At 38.7% G+C, this 22,192-nt stretch overlaps 2 protein-coding genes across 2 annotated transcripts in view; one reads left to right on the top strand and one right to left on the bottom strand.

The window, feature by feature from the left end:
* COP1 (COP1 E3 ubiquitin ligase) overlaps window positions 1-22,192 on the bottom strand; it is a 301,460-nt gene that overhangs the window by 79,102 nt on the left and 200,166 nt on the right. The window lies entirely within an intron of this gene.
* On the top strand, window positions 6,857-7,447 carry LOC119526309 (SUZ domain-containing protein 1-like). The gene has a single exon (XM_037825288.1). The coding sequence runs from the start codon at window positions 6,866-6,868 to the stop codon at window positions 7,319-7,321; it is 456 nt and encodes a 151-aa protein (XP_037681216.1). The 5' UTR covers window positions 6,857-6,865; the 3' UTR covers window positions 7,322-7,447.

The following is a 22,192-nucleotide window of genomic DNA, read 5'->3' as shown; positions in this document are numbered from 1 at the left end:
ATGAAAGCTCATAGAGACAGAAAGAGTCCAGTTGCCAGGAGCAGGGATGTGGGGATAGGAAGGAGGAGTTAATGCATAATGGGTGTTGGGTTTCTGATTAGGGAGCTAGGAAAGTTTAGTAATGGATGGTGGTGAGGATACCACAACACTGAATGTGATTAACCTCACTGAATGGTATGCTTGGAAGTGGCTGAAATGGGAAAGTTTATGTTATATATATATACATACATTCTCACAATTTAAAAAAAAAAAAAAAAAAGAGCAACTAAAGAGACAATGACAATTAAATGCAACACACAATCCTGGGTGGGATCTAACAAGGGAGGAGAAAAGGCCCAAAAGTCTATTAAGGTAAATAGGAAAAAACTGGACTATAGACTGTAAGTTTTATATTAATGTTAAATTTATCAAACTTGATAACTGCACTTAATGTAGTTACATAAGTGAATGTCCTAATTTGGAAATGTATATGGTATTATTAAGTGTTGAAGGAGCATGATGTATGCAACCTACACTCAAGTATTCAGAAAATGGATTGATAGATAGGCAGACAGAAAGACAGATGAACAGAGATGAATAAACAGATGAATATATGGACAGATGGACAGATATAGAATCATATGGCAAATATGGCAAAATGTTAAAATTGGTGGATCTGGGTATCTGGGGGGATAGGAGTATGTTGGAGTTCTCTGTATGGGATTTGTATTATTTTGTAACTGTTTTGTAAGTTTGAAATTATTTCAAAATAAAAAGTTAAAAAAATACTATGACATGGCAGATTTACTTAATCAATCTATATTTTTTAAAAAAGGACTCCATTTAACCCATAAGAATTACTTTCTTTTTCAATTCAAATAAAAGTGTTACCATGCATCCCGGAAGCCACCTCACTTTTGAATTTTGATTCTATGACAGATAAATGGATAAACAGATAAGATATAAAGTTTATTGCCTGACTGAAATAAGGAGATTCACTTTCACTATTTTGTGCTATTGGGCTTTGTTACCACGATGTTTACTCTCAGGAACACTGCACTTTTTAATAACCTTCAGAAGAAGGAAGCAGTCCTTTTAAGAAAAACTGCATCTACCTCCACTGTTTTGTTCAACGAATATCTAAAGTAAAACCAACAAAACATGGTATAAAATACACTTTTTGTAATGCCATGCTTCACTCTTAACAGAAATACCTACAAAACAAAGACTGACAGGAAGGTGTCAACATTAAGAATCATCCCTTTTGCTGGATAGACCTAAGGTTTTTACACACTGGAACAATGTACCATATTAAGATTTAGGATAAATTGTGGGAAGATGGCAAAGTGGGAAACTCCAGGAATCATCCCATTACCAGAACAACTATCAAACAGGCAGGAATTGCCTGAATGAACTATTTCAAAACTCCGGAGTCTAGTAGAACACTGTACAGCATCCAAGGAAGAGCAGGAAGAAGAGGCTGTTAAATTGGTAAATACCAGTAAATTGTTCTCTATGCAAGGTGTTACCCACTCTCATGGCAGGTAGCAAAGGGGATCAGCCCTCTGGCATAGCTTGCTGGTGCCAGAAAGGGACTTAAAAATCCACTTCACCAGATTCTGTGGTGGGTAGAGGGTGGGATGGCACAGACCCACTGCTGATCAGTGCATTTGATTATCTACTTCAGATAGCTAGGAGCAAGGCTCTGAGGGCAGCCATTGTTTTACTTGTCCCTGGAAAAGGCAGTGGAGGAAACAAACACTGTATGCTTCCTCAGAGCTACAAAGGAGAGCTGAAGGGCTGCATTTGCTGGGCAAGGGCCAAGTCAAGAGAGGGAAGCTTTGGGAAGCTCCCAGCTTCAAGAGAAAAGCAATACATTATGTACAAGGGAATCCAAACTACATTAAGTGCAGATTTGTCATTAAAAACCATGGAAGCAAAAAGGTAGTGGGTTGAAATACTGAAAGGGCTGAAAGAAAATAACTGCTTTTCTTTCTTGCTTTCTTTTGGATCAAATAAATAGTCTACGTTTCCCCCAGTAGTAATCTGGATTCTGGACATGTTGGTTCTATCATTTAGTGGTTTCCCTAGAAATCAACCTCATGCATTTCATACTTCCAAAGTGTTTGTGATGATGAGCATGTTTATTATATTGGTTACTCGCTAAATAATAGATGCTCTACTATAAAATGTATCAGTATTTAATATAAATATAAAACTTCTTGCAAAATATCTGATTAGAGTTTTATTTACAGGCTAAAAGGCAAGACAAAATAAGAAGAAGATTTACTAGGTGCTTCATAGTAGTTTTTAGATTATAGCACTCTTAAAATAGATTTTATGTATAGCAAAGTAAATAGAACAGTTTGATTCCTGAATAATGGCTTTATGCATTGTTTCCATTTGAGTTCACTCAAAATACTTGGAAACCTGAAAATAAAATGTTCTTGATATTCATTTTTTTCCTATTACTTATGTAAAGTGGATAACTGAAAGACATGTTCATTAATGCTATGACATTAATCAAGATTTATTAAAGAGATATTCAGACACTTAATTTATTTAAAGGGTTAAAGGCAACTACTGTATAAAATAACACGTATCAGATTTATGAACCTAGCAAAACTAGTATCCCATTACTTAAATAAGATGGGAAAACGTAACAAAAGACATTCTGAACACTTAACATTTCTATCCTACTCAGTCTTCTCCATGTTAACTCTACAGAATGAGTTAAATTATGTTTCATAGCTCCTTGAACTAAAGAGCAGGTGCTTAAATTGAAAGGAATTAATTACTTTCTGATGACTGCGAAGTTGGGGCAGGGGGATGGGAGCAGAAGGTAGTCCGGAAATTGATTTCAGAGAGATGTGGATATTCTAAAATTATATGTAAGTTTTATATAATGTACATGTTCAACCTTTAGAATCCCACCTTCAGCCCACAATTAAATAAAGAAAAAAAAACTGCTCTAAATAAAGAAAAATGCTCACTAGTCTCCCTCTCAAGAAATGATATCTATTTATTATGCAAAGATATCTGTCAAACTGTTAATAATAGTAACTCTGGGGAGGTACTCTGGTAAAGCTTGATCAAGGGGGAAATCAAACTTTCTCTGTAACATGGATTTTTAAAATGAAGATATATTCTTGTACAGTTTGTATAATTAAATAATTTTTAAATGATTACATAAATTTTTAAAAACAGAATGAGTACTGCACACAAGAGAGGTTCAGACAGCTTTATTGACAATTAAGTCTTTATGGAAAAAGTAGCTTTATGAAAATTCTCTTGAGTGAAAATTTCTAACATGAAGTACACAACATAAATAGGGAATATTGGACCAGAGCATGGCGGGCCTAAAATAGGAAAAAAAAGGAATCTGTATTTATTCATTGGGCAATGAGAAGTAACCGAAAGTTTTAGAGTAAGACAAGTAATATTGGTGTTTAAAACTAATTAAACCAACAAAACAGGAAAAAAAAAAGGTTATTTTTTCCTTTTGAGGACTAAGAGTTATCATACGCCAAATAACAAGAAATAGAAGGTATTAAAATTTGGAAAACAATTATTTTTGTGTGTGAGCAAAGGTTTAGTTTGCTAAGAGTAACAAAACTAAAATGGAACTGAAAACGTTTACTGGTAATGCAGTTAAATAGAAAATTTCAAAATTCCTGTTTGTTTGTTCTAGGAACAATATTCCTTCCCAGTGAATATATTACCAGCATGGATATCATCCCTGAATTACAATAACACTAAATTTACCTTCGATTTATATTGCTAATTTCTGGGAAAAAACTACTTTTACTTTAAACAGAAAACCTTAAGATTATCCATATTATCTATCGGTTATAGTAATTACAATTTACAGAATTATGAGATACTTCAATTTAGGATTGTAAGCAAATCTAATATTGTATTGAAACCATAGATTGCTAGGAGTTGTTTATTTTTGTATTACTAGGTTCTCCCAAGCTGGCTTTAGAGAAAATTTTCTACCTTTTTTCCTTCAGTAAGAAAATGTCATGTAGTAGTCAAATGATAGACAAATAATAAATATATTGGCCTTATGCTACAAAATATTCTCTTCTGGTAAAAACATGATCCAAATAATCTCAGTGCTTAAGCATACATTTTAAATATTATAAAATGAAAATAAATTTAAAGATTTCTCAATAAAAAAGACAAGAGGTAGTTTAAAAAATTCTAGTTTATTATTTTCAAGGGGACTATAATTAAGGATCTGAATTCTTAAAAGAAATACATATGGATTTTTAGCCCACCTCAAGAAAGTTTTCATGCTATGAGCTCCAATAATAAAATCAGACATTTTTTATGCAATGGTAAAAGGTAAAAGAACAAAATAAGGCAGTAAAAGCACAAAGGGAGAAATGAATTCACTATACCAAAAAAAAAAAAAAAAAAAAAAAAAAAAAAAAAATGGTAGGTAGGCTGGAAAGCTTAGAATTAACATGATACATCACCTTCCAAGTAGATACCACAATGCCCTTGCAACAGGGAGTTAAATGGCAATTGCTGGGTAGCTCACATACTAATTATCTACCTCATAACTCTAAGAGAATGTTTAAAAGAGTATAGCATAATCCTAGTATCAAATTATCATCACTAATGATAAACCATATTCTAAAGAGAAACATTTAGATATAGAATATTTACATTCTAAATAATGCTCTAATGCCACATGGCCTGGATCCAACATTAGTCATTGTTTGTTTTTAAAATGCAATTGTATTGAGATATATTCACTCACCATACAATCCAATTCAAAGTATACAATCAGTGGCTCACAGATTCATCACATAGCTGTTGTGCATTCATCACAACAATCAATTTTAAAACATTTTCATTATTCCAAAAAAAAAAAAAAAGAGAGAGAAAATCCAAAACAGCTCATATGTTTTACCCCTCCATCACTGATGTAGCATTGGTGTGGTACACTTGTTACAGTTGATGAAAAAATATTATTACTGTTAACTATAGTCCACAGTTTGCAATAGTTACACTTTTTCCCTATATACCATTTATGCTGGTTTGGATATATTACGTCTCCTCAAAAGCCATATTCTTTAACGCAATCTTGTGAGGGCAGACATTAATCTTTTGATTGAGTGTTTCCATGGAGATATGACTCAATCAGCTGTGGGCAAGACCTTTGATTAAATTATTTCCAAGGAGATATGGACCCTGCTCATTCAGGATGGGTCTTATTTAAATCACTGGAGTCCTATAAAAGAGCTCACAAATAGAAGGAGCTCAGAGCAGCTGAGAGAGACTTTCGGAGAGAAGCTTGGGAGCTGACACTTTGAGATGCTTGGAGACTTTTGGAGATGCTAGCCCAGAGTTTGCTCCAGAGAAGCTAAGAGATACAAGCCCAGAAACATTTTGGAGAATACCATTTTGAAACACAACCTGGGAGCAAAGCAACAGCAGACACCAGCCACACGCCTCCCAAGCTGACAGATGTTCCAGACGCCATCGGCCATTCTTCAGTGAAAAGTATCCTCGTTTATGCCTTAGTTTGGACACTTTTATGGCCTTAGGACTGTAAATTTGTAACCAAATAAACCCCCTTTATAAAAGCCAATCCATTTCTGGTATTTTGCATAATGGCAGCATTAGGAAACCAACTCTATTATTAATGCCTTGTAATAATTTCATACATTTGTTCCAGCACATGGAAGAATTTTTTTTTGTATTTGTACTAGTAATCACAGTCACTGTCGACCACAAAATTTACTGTATTATACAGTTCCATGTCTCAACTTCTGGCTTTCCTTCTGGTGACATGAATCTACATATTATAATGAGTTCATATTAGTGAGATCATAAAATATTTACCCTTTAGTGTTTGAGTTATTTCACCCAACATAATGTCCTCAAGGTTCATCCATGTTCCTGCATGCTTCAAGACTTCATTCCTTCTAACTGCTGAATAATAATCCAGTTTACATATATACCACATTTTGTTTATCCATTCATCGGCTGATAGGCATTTGGGTTGTTTCCATCTTTTGGCAATTGTGAATAATGTTCCTATGAACATCAGTGTACAAATGTCTGTTCACGTCCCTGCTTTCAGTTCTTCTGGGTATATACCAAGGAGCAGGATTGCCAGATCATTGGGTAACTCTATACTTAGCTTTCTGAGGAACTGCTGAACTGCCTTCCACAGCAGTGTACCATTTTACCTTAGTGTGCCAATTTGGATATATTATGTGCCCCAGAAAAGCCATATTCTTTAATGCAATCTTGTGGGGGCAGACAGATTAGTCTGTTGATTAGACTGGAACCTCTGACTGAATTATTTCCATGGAGATGTGAGCCCCACCTATTCAGGGTGGGTCTTAATTAAATCACTGGAGTCCTATCAGAGAGCTCACAGAAAGAAGGAGCTTGGAGCAGCTGAGAGAGACTGTTGGAGAGACGTTTGGGAGCTAACACTTGGAAATTCTTGGAGATGCAGACAGAAGGATGTTTGGTGATGCTAAGCTAAGAGATGAAGCCCCGAATTTTTCCTGTAGAAGCTAAGAGGGGATCCTCAGATGCTCAGAGAGAAACATCCTAGGAGAAAGAAGCAAGGATGCAGAAGAGCTAAGAGAGAGGAGCTAAAATAGATGCCCAGAGACATTTTGGAGAAAGCCATTTTGAAACACAACCCAGGAGCAAAGGACCAGGAGATGCCAGCTACATGCCTTCCCAGCTAACAGAGGTGTTCAGGATGCCAACAACTGTTCTTCAGTGAAGGCATCCTCATGCTGATGCTTTAGTTTGGACACTTTTATGGCCTTGGAACTATAAATTTATAACCTAATAAACTGCCTTTATAAAAGCCAATCTGGGGGGAAGAGGGAAAGCGGCGAGTAAGATGGAAGATGAGGAGGTTGCTGAGAGCTGGGACGAGGTGGCAGACAGCGGGGAAATAGATAGACGGTTGGAAAAAAGACTGAAGATCACACAAAAGGAGAGGAAATCCAAATCTCCTCCCAAAGTGCCCATTGTGATTCAGGAAGACAGCCTTCCCACGGGGCCCCCTCCACAGATCCGCATCCTCAAGAGGCCCACCAGCAACGGCGTGGTCAGCAGCCCCAGCTCCACCAGCAGGCCAGCCCTTCCAGTCAAGTCCCTGGCACAGCGGGAGGCAGAGTACGCCGAGGCCCGGAAGCGGATCCTGGGCAGTGCCAGCCCTGAGGAGGAGCAGGAGAAACCCATCCTCGACAGGCCAACCAGGATCTCCCAACCCGAAGACAGCAGGCAGCCCAATAATGTGATCAGACAGCCCCTGGCTCCTGATGGGTCACAAGGCTTCAAACAGCACAGATAAATGTGGACAAGAAAGGATGCTGCTGCTGCCACCGTCACTGCCTTCTGGGTCGTCCGCCACGGGTCGCACTGCCGTGGCAGACAGCTGGACTTGAGCAGAGGAACGACCTAACTTACCTGCACTGTGATCCCCCTTGCTCTGACCACTGTTACCTTGAACCCCATGCACTGTGACCTCCTCCCTCCCCCCCTTCCCACTGTGACTGGCATATCAACAAGGGCTGTCCCAAGTCAATGGAAAGGGAAAGGGTAGGGGTTCGGGGATTGTTGGGGGGACCCAACAAGGACTCAGAGTAGAGTCAGACCGTGCCACTTGGGGTAAAGCTAGTGCCAGCAATAACAGTTTATCATGCTCATTATTTTGGAGTTTTCAAAACACAGATGAGAACCCTGCCCCCAAGTGCATGTCTTTATCACTTAAAAAGCAAGTTCCATCTGAAAATATCCTTTTTTTTCCTATTTTTGTTTGTTTATACAAATATCTGATTTGCAAGAAAAATTGCATGGGAGGGGATTTAGCAATTTAATGAATTTTTAATTGAGAAAGGGTAGTTTGGTAGTCTACTTTTTAAAAAAAGTGTTTCTAGGAAATGTACTAGAAACATTAAACGATAGGATTTGGGTGAGCTTAGCTTCTGTATTCCTACTGCTGCCCAGAAAAGGGGCAGGTCTCTGTAGCCCCCAGAACAGGTGAGCACCCCGTGCCTATACCTCCCTCCCCCCAGCTAAGTCCCAGGGCATCTTGGCCCAGCCTGGAGACTGGGCTAGCTCTACAGGTTCTGAGAGCCTGGGGAGGGTGCCAGCCCCACCTCTGGTATTTTGGGAGGCAGGAAAAGTGAACAGACTTTTTCTTCCCAGGCCCCTCAGGGTGGTTCCCTACCAGCCAGGCTTGCTACTTCTAGAAGAGAACATAGTGTCAGGGAGTAAAACTCTGCACACCTGAGCTTAGAAGAAAGGCTTGTAAGACTTGTTCAGTATTTTGCTGTTAGCACAAGGAAAACCAGGAGAGAGTCTGACTCCAGAACTCTCTGAGCCTTCTGCCTAGTGTGGTAAGAAGGTGGGTGGATCTTCCTGGTCCAGCAGGGCTTGAACTCTTAAGGATCTGTAGCGTTCCATCTCTGTTGATGGCACCAGCTTGATAACTGTACCTGGTACATTTTCTTTTTGAAATCAGAATCTTGGGAGCAAACCATTCTGAATAAATAAAGTTGGGGAAAGAAAAGCTTTGCATTGCAAAGACTGGTGATGACAGACTGTTACCCTTCAACCATTCCTCCAGAGTGAGGGCCTGGAATTAAGGCAGTTTTCCTCCCCTGGAGCCCAAAGATTTGCTTTGGCTTCTACAGGTAGAAGAAGCTAAAAGGGCAGCTGCCCCAGAGCAGCTGTCTGTGCATGTTCTCTGGCTCCTCTCAGGCTGGCTGGTCTCTCCTATTGCACTGTGCTTTATCCCTCAGGCAGCCAGCCTCCCCACTCCAGACCATCAGGTGACTTTCGGAGTGGTTGGTATGATGTTTTGCGACTAGGGCAGCTTGTGGTGGCCGAGGTAACAAGCTAGGTTTGGCAGGCTCACTCTCAGCCTTGCCCTGTGGGAATGCTCGGCCAGGCCTGACAAGCCATGTCCCACCACATCCTCCCCTTAGGAGAAAGGGCTGGCTGCCAGTTGAGTCAGCGACTGGTCCATAGCATAGACTTATAGCTGTGGAAAGCCAGGAAATTGTCTGTGAGTAGATCTGGAACAAAGCTCCAGTCTGTAGGAACCCACAGGTTGTTGAGTCGTGTCCACAAGCTATTCCGAGGGAGAATTAACTCCAGGAGTGGGCAAGGGAGAAAGTTGGCTGCTATCTTTATAGTTCCACTGCCCTGACCAAGTTTCCACCTTCTAAAATGTATCGTGTCCATCCCTCATGTAATGGTGGTTTCTGGTCCAGGCAAAGCTGTCCCTTCAGTTGGAGAAGGTGCAGAGATCGGGCAGGTGCGAAGGCCAAAAGTGCTGTTGGCCATTAGGACCCTGTTCTTTGCACCGTCTCTAATGGGAGCTAAAGGAAGCTTGCTGGTGGGTGTCTGCAGATTGAGGACATGGCAGGGACTGGTGCTCTGACCTCCCTCTGGCCAAAGATGCGGCTCTGCCCACTGTGTGCCTGTCACCACCCATCAGCAGTCATACTCTTGGCTTCCCAGATGGAGAGGTGGCAGGCAAAAAAAAGAAAACAGGAAACGTGTATTGGGGGGAGGTGGGAGGGGAGATGAGTGAAGGGTTTGGATTTTTTCTAACTTTCCTTAAGTGCTTTTTTTTTTCTTTTCTTTTATTTTTTTTTAAGTAAGCTGCAGGCTTTAGCTTGGAAAACCCCAGGGGGATGGGGGGCAGAAATATGAGGCTGCTGCCCCTTTACCTGCCTTTGTAGTACTGTCCCCTTCCCCCAGCTCCCCCCTGCCCCCTAGAACCAGGCCTCAGACCTTCCAGCTAACCGCTTCCCATGAGCCACTACTCTGTCAGCCTAAAACCAAAGGACCTAGGGGTCCGGGCCTGGTGACCAGTCCTTAGCCCACTCAATCAGGGTGCTCCCCACCTGCAGGCAGGAGGCCACACCCTATCTGCTACCATCAGCCTTTCCAGAGACCACCTGCCCCACCCCACCCTGCCCAGCCCAGCCATACCCTGCCCGTCTGGGGATGCTCTGTGCAGGGATGGGCCGGCAGGGCCACATCCAGCCTCCTTGGTAAGCAGAGACTCAAGAGACTCAGGGGTCCTGTTTTCTGGTCGTGTGATCCTAGGGGTGCACACAGGGCCCCTTGGGTGTCTGAACAGACGGGCATGGGAGGGAGGGTTGCAACCCTGCAGTCCTGCTCTGCTGGTGTAGCAGGCAGCTGCTCACTCCCACCCCACCCCGCACCGCAGGCTCCTGAGTCGGCAGATTAAGCTTTTTATAAACTGTATTTTAAACACATGTTTTAAACTTGTCAAAAAAAAAAAAAAAAAAAAAAACCAATCCATTTCTTGTATTTTGCATAATGGCAGCTCTAGAAAATAGGAACAATTACCAACAGCAGTGAATAAGAGTTCAGTTTTGAGGAGGTCCCATGTATCTATTTTTTATCTAGTTGCTTGAGTTCTGGGTGTAAGGTCAAGGAAACGACCACGTATCACTAGATCTGACTAGATCAGTCGACCATAGATCTGAGGATCTATTTCTAAATTCTCAATTCAATTCCACTGATCAATATGTTTATCTTTATGTCAGTACCAGGTTGTTTTGACCACTGTTGCTTTATAATATGTTTTAGAGTCACGAAGTGTGAGTCTTCCCACCTCATTCTTCTTTTTCAAGATATTTTTGGCTATTTGAAGCCCCTTTCCCTTCCAAATAAATTTGAGAATTAGCTTTTCCATTTCTGCAAAGTAGGCTTCTCATTCATGAACACAGAATGTCTTTCCATTTATTTAGGTCTTCTTTGATTTCTTTTAGTTTTTAGATTTGCAGTTTTCTGTGTATATGTCCTTTACATCATTGGTAAAGCTTATTCCCAGATATATGCTTCTTTTAGTTTCTATAGTGACTGGAATTTTTTTTCTTGATTACCTATTCTACCAGTTCATTACTACATCCCACCACTATGCTAAACTTGTTTATTAGCCCTAATAGTTTTGGGGGGACTTTCTAAATATAGGATCATGTCATCTGCAAACAATGTTTTACTTCTTCCTATCTGATTTGGATATCTTTTATTTCTTTTTCTTGCCTAATTGCTCTAGCTAGAACTTCTAGCACAATAGCGAATAACAGTGGTAACAGCAGGCATCCTTGTCTTGTTCCTGATCGTAGAGAGAAAGCTTTAGTCTCTTACCATTGGGTACGATGTTAGCTTTGGGTTTTTCAGATGACCTTTATCATGTTGAGGAAGTTTCCTTCGATTCCTACCTTCTGAAGTGCTTTTATCAAGAAAGGTTACTGGATTTTCCCAAATGCCTTTTCTGCATCATCCGAGATAATCATGAGATTTTCCCCTTTCGATTTGTTAATGTGGTATATGTGTTAGTCAGAGTTCTCTAGGGAAACAGAACCAACAGGAGATATCTGTAAATAGTATGAGATTTTATAAGTGTTTCATGCAATTCTGGGAATGCATACATCCAAATTCTGTAGGGCATGCTGCAAGCTGGCACTCCGATGGAGATCTTCAACGAATTCTCCAGGAGAGGCCTGCTGGCTGAAGCAGAGACGAAAGTTTTCTCTTCTGACTGTGGAAGTCACCAAGTTATCACCTTCCCCTCAAAAGTCTTCAACTGATTAGATTACATGCCTCTCGCCGCAGAAGAAAACTCCCCTCATCCTACAGCAGATGTAATCAGCCACAGATGCAATGAACATTTTGATGATTTATGTCCAGGAAATGTCCTCACAGCAACAGATAGGTCAGTGCTTGCTTGACAAGACAATTGGGCACCATTACCTGGCCAAGTTGACACATGAACCTAACCATCAGAGTGCCTTACATTATTTGATTTTCTTGAGTTGAACCACACTTGCATACTCTTCTAGTTTGCTAATGCTGCAGAATGCAAAACACCAGAGATGGACTGGCTTTTATAAAAAGGGGGTTTATTTGGCTACACAGTTACAGTCTTAAGGCCATAAAGTGTCCAAGGTAACACATCAGTAATTGAGTACCTTCACCGGAGGGTGGCCAATGGCATCCGGAAAACCTCTGTTATCTGGGAAGGTACGTGGCTGGCGTCTGCTCCAAAGTTCTGGTTTCAAAATGGCTTTCTCCCAGGATGTTCCTCTCTAGCAAGCTTGCTCCTCTTCAAAACGTCACTCACAGCTGCACTGAGTTCCTTCTCTTTGAGTCAACTCATTTATACGGCTCCACTGATCATGGCCCACCCTGAATGGGTGGGGCCATGCCTCCACGGAAATATCTCATCAGAGTCATCACCCACAGCTGGGTGGGGCACATTCCAAGCAAATCTAATCAGCACCAAAACGTCTGTCCCACAAGACTACCTCAAAGATAATGGCATTTGGGGACACAATACATTCAAACTGGCACACATACCTAGTATAAAACCCAACTGCTCATGGTGTATAATTCTTTTAATGTGCTATTGGATTGATATGCAAGTATTCTGTTGAGCATTTAAAAGTCTATATTCATTAGAGAGATTGGTCTGAAGTTTTCCTGTCTTGTAGTATCCTTATCAGGCTTTGGTATTAGGGTGTTGTTGGTTTCACAGAATTAGTTAGGTAGTGCTCCCTCTAATTTTTGGGAAGAATTAGAGCAGAATTGGTATTAATTCTTCTTGGCATGTTTGGTAAAATTTACCTGTGAAGCCATATGATCCTGGGCTTTTCTTTGATGGAAGTTTTTGATGACTGTTTCAATCTCTTAACTTGTGATTGGTTTGTTGAGGTCTTCCATTCAAGACAATGCAGACTGTGTGTTTCTGGGAAATTGTCCATTTCTTTGAATTATCTAGTTTGTTGGCATAGAGTTGTTCACAGTATCCTCTTATAATCTTTTTTATTTTTTCGGGGTCTGTGGTAATGATAACCCTCTCATTTCTGATTTATTTGCATCTTCTCTGTCAGTCTGGCTAAGAGTTTGTCAATTTTATTGATCTTCTCAAAGAACCAACTTTCTGTTTCTTGATTCCTTCTATTATTTTATTTTTGTTCCCAACTTCTTTTATTTCTGCTCGAATAGCTATTACTTTGTTCCTTCTGTTTTTTAAGGATTTGTTTGCTGTTCTTTCTCTAGTTTCTCCAGGTGTTCAGTTAGGTCTTTCATTTTAGCTCTTTCTTCCTTTTTAGTGTAGGCATTTAGGGCTATAAATTTCCTTCTCAGCAGTGCCTTTGCTGCATCCCATAAGTTTTTATATGTTGTGTTCTCACTTTCATTCATCATAAGATATTTACTGATTTCTCTTGCAATTTCTTCTTTGACCCACTTAATGTTTAAGAGCGTGTTCTTTAACCTCCATATATTCATAAATTTTCCAGTTCTCCAGCTGTTATTGATTTCCAGCTTTATTCCATTGTGATTAGAGAAAGTGCTTTGTATAATTTCAATCTTTTTAAAATTAGTAAGACTCGTTCTGTGCCCCAGCATGTGGTCTATATGGGAGAATGTTCATGAGCACTTGAAAAGAATGTATATCTTCCTCTTATGGGGTACAATGAGAACACTGTATATATGTCTGTTAAGTCTAGTTCATAGTTTATTTGCCTTATTATTTAGGTTCTCTGTTTCCTTATTGATCCTCTGTTTAGAAGAGAGTGGTGTGTTGAAGTCTCCCACTATTAGTGTAGAGACATCTTTTAACCCTTCAGTTCTGCCAGTGTTTGCCACATGTACCTTGGGCCACCATGATTAGATGTATAAATATTTATGATTGCTATTTCTTCTTGGTGAATTGCCCCTTTTATTAAAATACAGCGTCTTTCTTTGTCTTTTATAACACTTTGGTGTTTAAAGTCTATTTTGTCTGGTATTAGTACAGCTACCACACCTTTTGTTGTTGTTGTTGTTGTTTACTACTTATGTGGAATATCTTTTTTCATTTTCTCAGTTTTGACCTATTTGTAACTTTGGGTCTGAAATGAGTCTCTTCTAAACAGCATATAGATTGATTATATATATATATATATATTATCCATTCAGCCAATCTGTGTCTTCTGATTGGGGAATTTAATCCATTGAGATTCAAAGCAGTCCTTACTTCAAATATTTTATACTTTGGTCTTTATTTGTCAGATCTATTTTTTTTCCCCTCTTTTTATCCTAAGTTTCCCTTACTGATAATCTTCATTTCTATACTCTCCTCTAAGCCTCTCTCTCCTTTTTTTTTTTTTTTCCCCCAATCAGAAGAACTCCCTTTAGTATTTCTTGCAGGACATGTCTCTTGCTAATGATGAACTCTCTGAGCTTGAATTTATCTGAGGGTATTTTAAACTCTCCCTCACTTTAGAAGGACAGCTTTGCTGGATAGGGAATTCTTGGCCAGAAATTTTTTTCTTTCAGTATCTTAAACATACTGTCCCACTGCCTTCTCACTCTATGGTATCTGATGAGAAATCAGCACTCGGTCTTAGGTGTTTTCACTTGTATGTAGTGAATTGCTTTCTTCTTACTGCTTTGAGAATTCCCTCTTTCTCTCTGGCATTTGACACTCTGATTAGTATATGTCTTGGAGTGGGCCTATTCAGATTCATTCTGTATAGATAAATACTTTGGGTTTCCTGGATTTGCATATTTATGTCTTTAAAAAGGGCTGGGAAATTTTCAGCCATTAATTCTTCAAATATTCTTCCTGGCCCTTTCCCTTTCTCTTTTCCTTCTGGGACACCTATGATGTGTATATTTCTTTATTTCGTGTTATCAAGCATTTCACAGAGACCTTGCTCAAATTTTTCCATTTTTTTCTCCATTTGTTCTTTTGACTTCGAATTCAGTTGCTGTGTTCTAGCTTGCTGATTCTTACTTCTGCCTCTTCAGTTCTGCTGTTGTGCGCCCCTAGTATATTTTCATCTTCATCTACAGTGTCTTTCATTTCCATAAGATCAGTTATTTTTCTATGTATTCTTTCAAATTCTTCTTTATGCTCATCTAGTGTCTTAACACTGTTTTTATCACTTTAGTTATCTTGTAGGATTTGTTCAGATTTGTTTAAATATCTTTGATTAGTTTTTCCAATTTCTGTGTCTCCTCAGAACTTTTAAATTTCTTCCTTTGACTGTGTTTTAATATGTTCGTGATTTTGTTGATATCTGGGCATCTGATTACCTTGATTGGTTTATTCCGAAGTTTGGTTTCTCTCTCGTCTAGGATTTTGTAGTTGCTTGGTTTTGTATTTAGGCACTTCTTGACAGTTAGATTGTTGGTATTTCCTAGCCAAAACAGGGCTGGGTACTCACGCAGGTGGGTAGACCAGCTCCAATGGGACCTGGGATAGGGTGTGGGAAGACTCCAAAAAGTCCTCCTTTTTTCCTGCACTTTCTGGACTGCCAAGCCGATGGCACTCTTCTGCTACCTATTTCACCACTGGAGCCACTGAAACAGTGATCTGGCCAATATCTGGATCAGTGTTAGGCTATGCCCCCTCTACTTGGGGTGGAGAAATCCCATTGCCGTCCCCATGGCCTCGACCTACTGTTTCTCAGTCTCTTTCATGCCAGACTTCCCTCGATGTTGTATTTTCCTTCCTTGTTCCCCAGAAGCAAGAGCAGTTGATTTGGACAGTTACTGCCTGGCTACTCGCTACTTTGGGGAAAGAAGTAGGTTCTGACATTTACTCCCTAATCCTCCATTTTGGAATTTCCTCCTTGGGGGCCGTTCAGCACTCCTCAGCAGCTTGTGTTCTAGCCTAGTCCTCTGAGGACTTGGGTCTCTGTGTCTGGATATGCATAGGGATCTAATTCACTGTTGTGTTTTTTTCTTATTTGCTCTGTGTCCCTGGTAGGAGAGGGGGGGATCCTGGCCATTGCCTCTAGGCGCTTCCCAAATGGCATGGGACCGAGTGCGGGGGGAGGAAGAAGACCAGCCAGTCTGGGATGGAAGTTTCCTACCTTATATTTTTCTTCTTTCTTGATTCAGCATTTATGGAGTCATTCCCAGTCTCAACTTTCCTCCAGAGTTCTAAGCAAGGGAGACTTGTCTTTTTTTTTTTTTTTTTTGCTGAATCTCTGGGGATTTTTTCTCCCTCTCTTTCTCTTTTGTTAGTGCAATTTTATTGCTATAGTCACACACCATATAATCAATCCAAAGTATATAATCAGTGGCTCACAGCTTCATTAAATGGTTGTGCATTCACTGCCACAATCAATTTTAGAACATTTTCATTATTACAAAATAAAGAAAAAAATGAAAATTAAAAAAGAACACTTAAAAAATCCCATACCCCTTATCCCCCTCTATTATTTATAGATTTTTGTCTTTATTTTATTACTCATCAGCCCCCAAACTGGATAAAGGGAGCATTCAGAAACAAGGTTTTCACAAACAAATGGACCCACAATAAAAACTATATAGTTATACAAATATCATCAACAATAAAGTCTACTGGATTATAGGTCAACAGATTCAGCTGTTTCCTTCTAGCTATTTAAATATACTAGAAACTAAAAAGGGATATTTATATAATGCATAAGAATAACCTCCAGAAGGACCTCTCGACTACTTGAAATCTCTTAGCCACTGAAACTTTATTTTGTTTCATTTCTTTTCCCACTGTTGGTCAAGAAGGCTTTCTGAATCCCACAATGCCAGAGCTAGGCTCATCACTGGGAGTTATGTCCCACGTAGCGGGGCAGGTAGTGAGTTTATTTGCAGAACTGACTGACTGAGAAGCCACATCTGAAGAACAAAAGAGGTTCTCTGGGGTGACTCTTAGGCATAATTATGAGTAGGTTTAGCTTTTCCTTTGCAGGAATAAGTTTCATAAGGGCAAGCCCCAAGATCGAGGGCTTGATTTAATAAATTAGGAGCCCCTTAATGCTTGTGAGAATATGAGGAATTCCCCAGGTGTGGAAGTTTAACATTTCCACATTTTTCCCCAGTCCCTGAAGGGGATGTTGCAAATACTTTATTGGGGTATTACTTTAACCTGTACAGAATAAGAAGATCTCATTTCCTATTCTAAGTTTCATGTAATTAAATAAACTAACCATACAGGTCAAATAAAAAAGTGTTATAGAGTAAATAAATTTTGTACCAAATAAACATCTCTTAAAGACCAATTAAAACTCAGGAATAAATGTGACTTCTGTAAAGAGCTTACAACCTAGGAACCTTTACAATAAGCCTCATCAAACATTCTGTATGCCTGCATGATTGATGTCCAGTCTCTGCCCATGTTCTATCCCCTGATAACCTTCGGTCTCGAATTCAATTCTTAGTCATTTGCTTATTATAGTTAATTTATATTAATGAGGGCTTACAATATTTGTCCTTTTGTTTCTGGCTCATTTCACACAACATAATGTCCTCAAGTTTCATTCACCTAGTGCATGACTCAACTTCATTCCTTCTTGCAGCTGCTCAATACTCCCTTCTATGTATACACCACAGCTCGCCCTTCCTTTCACCGGTCAATGTACCCTTAGGCCACCTCCATCCATTGCGAATCCTGAATACTGCCACCATAAAAACCAGAATACAAATGCCTATTCTTGTCCCTTCATTCAGTTCATCCAAGGATGTACCAAATAACAGGGTTGCAGGATCATACATGGCAACCCTATACTTAGCCTCCTGTGGAATCACAACATTGACCTCCAGAGGGGCTGCAACATTTCATTTTTCTCTCCACATCTTCTCCAGCACTTGAATCTTTCTGTTTATTTTTTAAACAGTTTTATTAACAAACCATACAATCCATACTAAGTGAACAATCAACAGCTGCCAGTATCACATCATTACACATTCAACCACCACAATCTATATGAGAACATTTCCATTTTTTCAGCAAAGAGGGAAAAAATAAAAGATTGAAGAACTAAAAAAAAAAAAAAAGAAACAAGAATAAGTTACGCCTCCCATATACACCCTCTGTTGACATTTAGCTTAGGTATTCTGCCTTTGTTACAATTAGTGGAAGAATATTACAATTTTACTGTTAACTATAGACCCTAGTTTGCATTGACTGTATTGTTTCCCAAATAGGTCACATTTTCAATATCTTGCAATGTTGATAATCACTTGTTCTCCCTCAGGTAAAAAAAGAAACTTCTAATATTTCTACAGTTAAACACTATGATTGTACTCTGTAGTTTTTCAGTTGTACAGTCCCAGTTTTTATCCTCTATCTTTCCTTCTGGTGCCATCCATGCCCCTAGCATTTCTCTTTTTACCATTCTCACACTAAGCTTTGTTCATTATATCTATAATATTGTGCTACTATCAGATAGTATTGTGCTATCAATTTCTGGATCTTTACAATCAATACTGATGAACATTCTGTACTCCTTCAGCATCAAATGCATGATCTCTGTCCTCTTTCTACTTCCTGATAACCTGTGTTCTTAACTTTAAGTCTCAGAGTTTGATCATTATAGTTAGTTCATATTAGTGAGACATCATAGTATCTGTCCTTTTGTTTCTGGCTAATTTCACATAACATAATGGCCTCGAGGTTCATCCACATTGTTGCATGCATCATGACTTTATTCTGTCTTACAGTTGCATAATATTCCATCATACATATATACCACAGTTTGTCTATCCACTCGTCCATTCTCCTCAACCTCTCTAACACTTGAAGATTTCCATATTTAATTTTTAATAATGGCCTTTCTAGTAGATGTGAGATAATATCTCACTGTGGCTTTGATTTGCATTTTCCTAATAGCTAGTGAATTTGAGCATATTTTCATAGGTTTTTAAGCCATTTGTATTTCCTCTTTGGAAAAGTGTCTGTTCATGTCTTTCGCCCATTTTTTAATTGGGTTGCTTGTCCTTTTGTCGTCTTGTTGATGGATCTCCCTATATATTCTGGATATTAAACCCTTATCTATATGTGGCTTCCAATTACTGCCTCTCATTGCATAGGCTGCCTTTTTACTTTCCTGGCCAAGTCCCTTGATGTGCAAAACTATATTCAATTTTGAGGAGACCCATTTATCTATTTCTTCTTTCATTGCTTGTGCTTTGGCTGTAGGGTCTAGGAAACTACCTCCTATAACAAGATCTTTAAGCTATTTCTCTATATTTTCTTCTAAATGTTTCATGCTCTTATCTCTAATGTTTAGGTCTTTGATACATCTTTAGTTAATTTTTATACAAGGTATGAGATACGGATCCTTTGTCATTCTTCTGAACATGGATATCCTATTCTCCAAGCACAATTTGTTGAAGAGGTTTGTCTATCCCAGAGTTGACTTGACTGCCTGATCAAAGAGGAATTGTCCGTAGATGAGGGTACATTTCTGAACACTCAATTCGATTCCATTGCTCAGTTTAAGTATCTTTAGGACAGTACCATGCTGTTTTCACCACTGTAGCTTTTTAATATGCGTTAAAGTCAGGTAGTATGATATCTCCCACTTCATTTTTCTTTCTCAAGATACTTTTAGGTATTCAGGGAACCCTGTCCTTCCAAATAAATTTTACTGTTTTTTCTATGTCTACAAAGCAAGTTGTTGGGACTTTAATTGGTATTGCATTGAGTATATAAATCATTTTGGGTAGAACTGACATCTTAACTATACTTAGTCTTCCAATCCATGAATACAGCATGTCCTTCCATTTATTTAGGTCTTCCATGAATGCCTCTGTGTATAGGTCTTTTATGTCCTTGGTTCAATTTATTCCTAAATATTTGAATCTTTTTGTTGCTATTGTAAATGGAATTTATATCTTGATTTCCCCCTCAGATTGCTGCTTACTAGTGTAAATTAACACTACTGACTTCTGCACATTGATCTATCCTGCCACTTTGCTGTACTCATTTTTCAGCTCTAGTAGCTTTACTGTAGATTTTTGGGGATTTTCTACATATAGGATCATGTCATCTGCAAACAGTGAATGTTTTACTTCTTCCCTTCCAATTTGGATGTCTTTTATTTCTTTTTCTTGCCTAATTGCACTAGCCAGAACTTCCAGCACCATGTTGAATAACAATTTTAAAAGCGGACATCCTTGTCCTGTTCCTGATCTTAGAAGGAAGGCTTTCAGTCTTTTCCTATAGAGTATGATGTTAACTGTGAGTTTTTCATAAACTCCTTTTATCGTGTTCAGGATATTTCCTTCCATCCCTATGCATCAAGAAAGGATGCTGAACTTTCTCAGATACCTTTTCTGCATCAAACAAGACAATCATGTGGTTTTTCCTCTTCAATTTATTGACGTGGTGTATTAAATTAATTGATTTTCTTGTGTTCAACCTGCCATGCATACCTCCAATAAATCCCTCTAGGTCATGGTGTATAATTGTTTTAATGTGCAGCTGGATTCTATTTGCAAGTATTTTGTTAAGGATTTTTGCATCTATATTCATTAAAGTGATTGCTCTGTAATTTTCTTTTCTTGTAGCATCTTTGTCTGACTTTGGTATTAGGGTGATATTGCCTTGATAGAATGAGTTATGTAGCTTTCACTCCTCTTCAATTTTTTTGAATAGTTTGAGCAGGATTGGTACTAATTCTTTCTTGAATGCTTGATAGAATTCACATGTGAAGCCATCTGGTCCTGGACTTTCCTTTTTTGAGAGCTTTTTGATGATTGATTCAATTTCTTTACTTGTGATCAGTTTGCTGAAGTCTATGTCTTCTCGAGTCAATGATGTTTGTTTATGATTTTCTAGGAAGTTGTCCTTTTTGTCTAAGTTGTCTAGTTTGTTAGCCTACAGTTACCCATAGTATCTTCCCATTATCTCTTTAATTTTTGTGGGGTCAGCAGTTATGCCCCCTCCCATTTCCGATTTTATTTATTTGCATCCTCTATTTTATTATTATTTTTTTTTTGTCAATTTCATGTTCTCAATTTTGCTGATTTCTGCTCTATTTTTTTCCTTCTATTTGCTTTGGGGTTAGTTTGCTGTTCTTTCTCTAGTTCCTCCAGGTGAGCAATTAAGTCCTTGATTTTGCTTGTTCTTTTTTTAATATAGGCATTTAGGGCACTAAGTTTCCCTCTCAGCACTGCCTTTACTGCATCCCATAAATTTTTATATATTGTGTTCTCATGTTCATTTCCTTGAGATATTTACTGATCCATCTGGAAATTTCCACCTTGACCCATTGATTAAGACTGTGTTGTTAGCTTCCAGATACTCGTGAATTTTCTGACCTTCTGCGTGTTATTGATTTCCAACTTTACTCCATTACAATCTGAGAAAGTGTTTTCTACAATTTCAATCTTTTTAAATTTATTGAGACTTGCTTTGTCACCCAACATGTGGTCTATCCTGAAGAATGTTACATAAGCACATGAGAAAAATGTACATACTACTATTGTTGGGTGCAGTGTTCTCTAAATGTCTGTTAAGTCTAGTTCATTTACCATATTATTCAAAATCCGTTTCCTTACTGATCCTCTGTCTAGGTGTTCTATCCATTGATGAGAGTAGTGTATAGAAGTCTCCAACTATTACTGAAGAGGTGTCTACTTCTCACTTCAGTGATTATGGTGTTTGCTTCATGTGTTTTGGGGCACTGTGGCTCAGTGCATAGAAATTTATGATTGCAATGTCTTCTTGATGGATTGTACCTTTTATTAACACATAGGGTCCTTCTTTGCCTCTTTAAATTGTTTTACATTTGAAGTCTAATTTGTCTGATTTTGTATGGCTACCACTGCTCTTTTCTAGTTGTTGTCTGCATAAAATAACTTTTTAGAACCTTTCACTTTCAACCTGTGTTTTCCCTTGGGTCTTAACTGAGTGTTGTGTAGATAACCTATGGATGGATCCTGTTTTTTTTAAATCCGTTCTGCCAATCTATGACTTCTGATTGGCGAGTTTAATCCATTAACATTTAATGTGATTACTGTAAAGGCAGTACTTTCAACCATTTTTTTCTTTTGAATTTATATGTTGTATCTTTTTTTTTCTTTCTTTTTACCTTTTTAGTTACCTTTACTGCTAATCTTCATTTCTACACTCTTCTCAAACTTCTTTCTCCTGTCCTTTCCTATCTGCATGTAGCGCTCCCATCAGTATTTCTTAAAGAGCAGGCCTCTTGTTCATGAAGTGTCTCAGCATCTATCTGTAAATATTTTAAATTCTCCCTCACATTTAAAGGAAAGTTTTGCTGGATATAGGATTTTTGGTAGACAGTTTTTCTCTCTCAGTATCTTAAATATACCATACCACTGCCTTCTTGCCGCCATAGTTTCTACTGAGAGAGCTGCACTCAGTTTTATTGAGCTTCCCCTTGTATGT

This window comes from Choloepus didactylus, chromosome 2 (genome assembly GCF_015220235.1).
Source record: "Choloepus didactylus isolate mChoDid1 chromosome 2, mChoDid1.pri, whole genome shotgun sequence".
NCBI lineage: Eukaryota > Metazoa > Chordata > Mammalia > Pilosa > Megalonychidae > Choloepus > Choloepus didactylus.
This window is presented reverse-complemented; position numbering and strand designations above follow the sequence as displayed.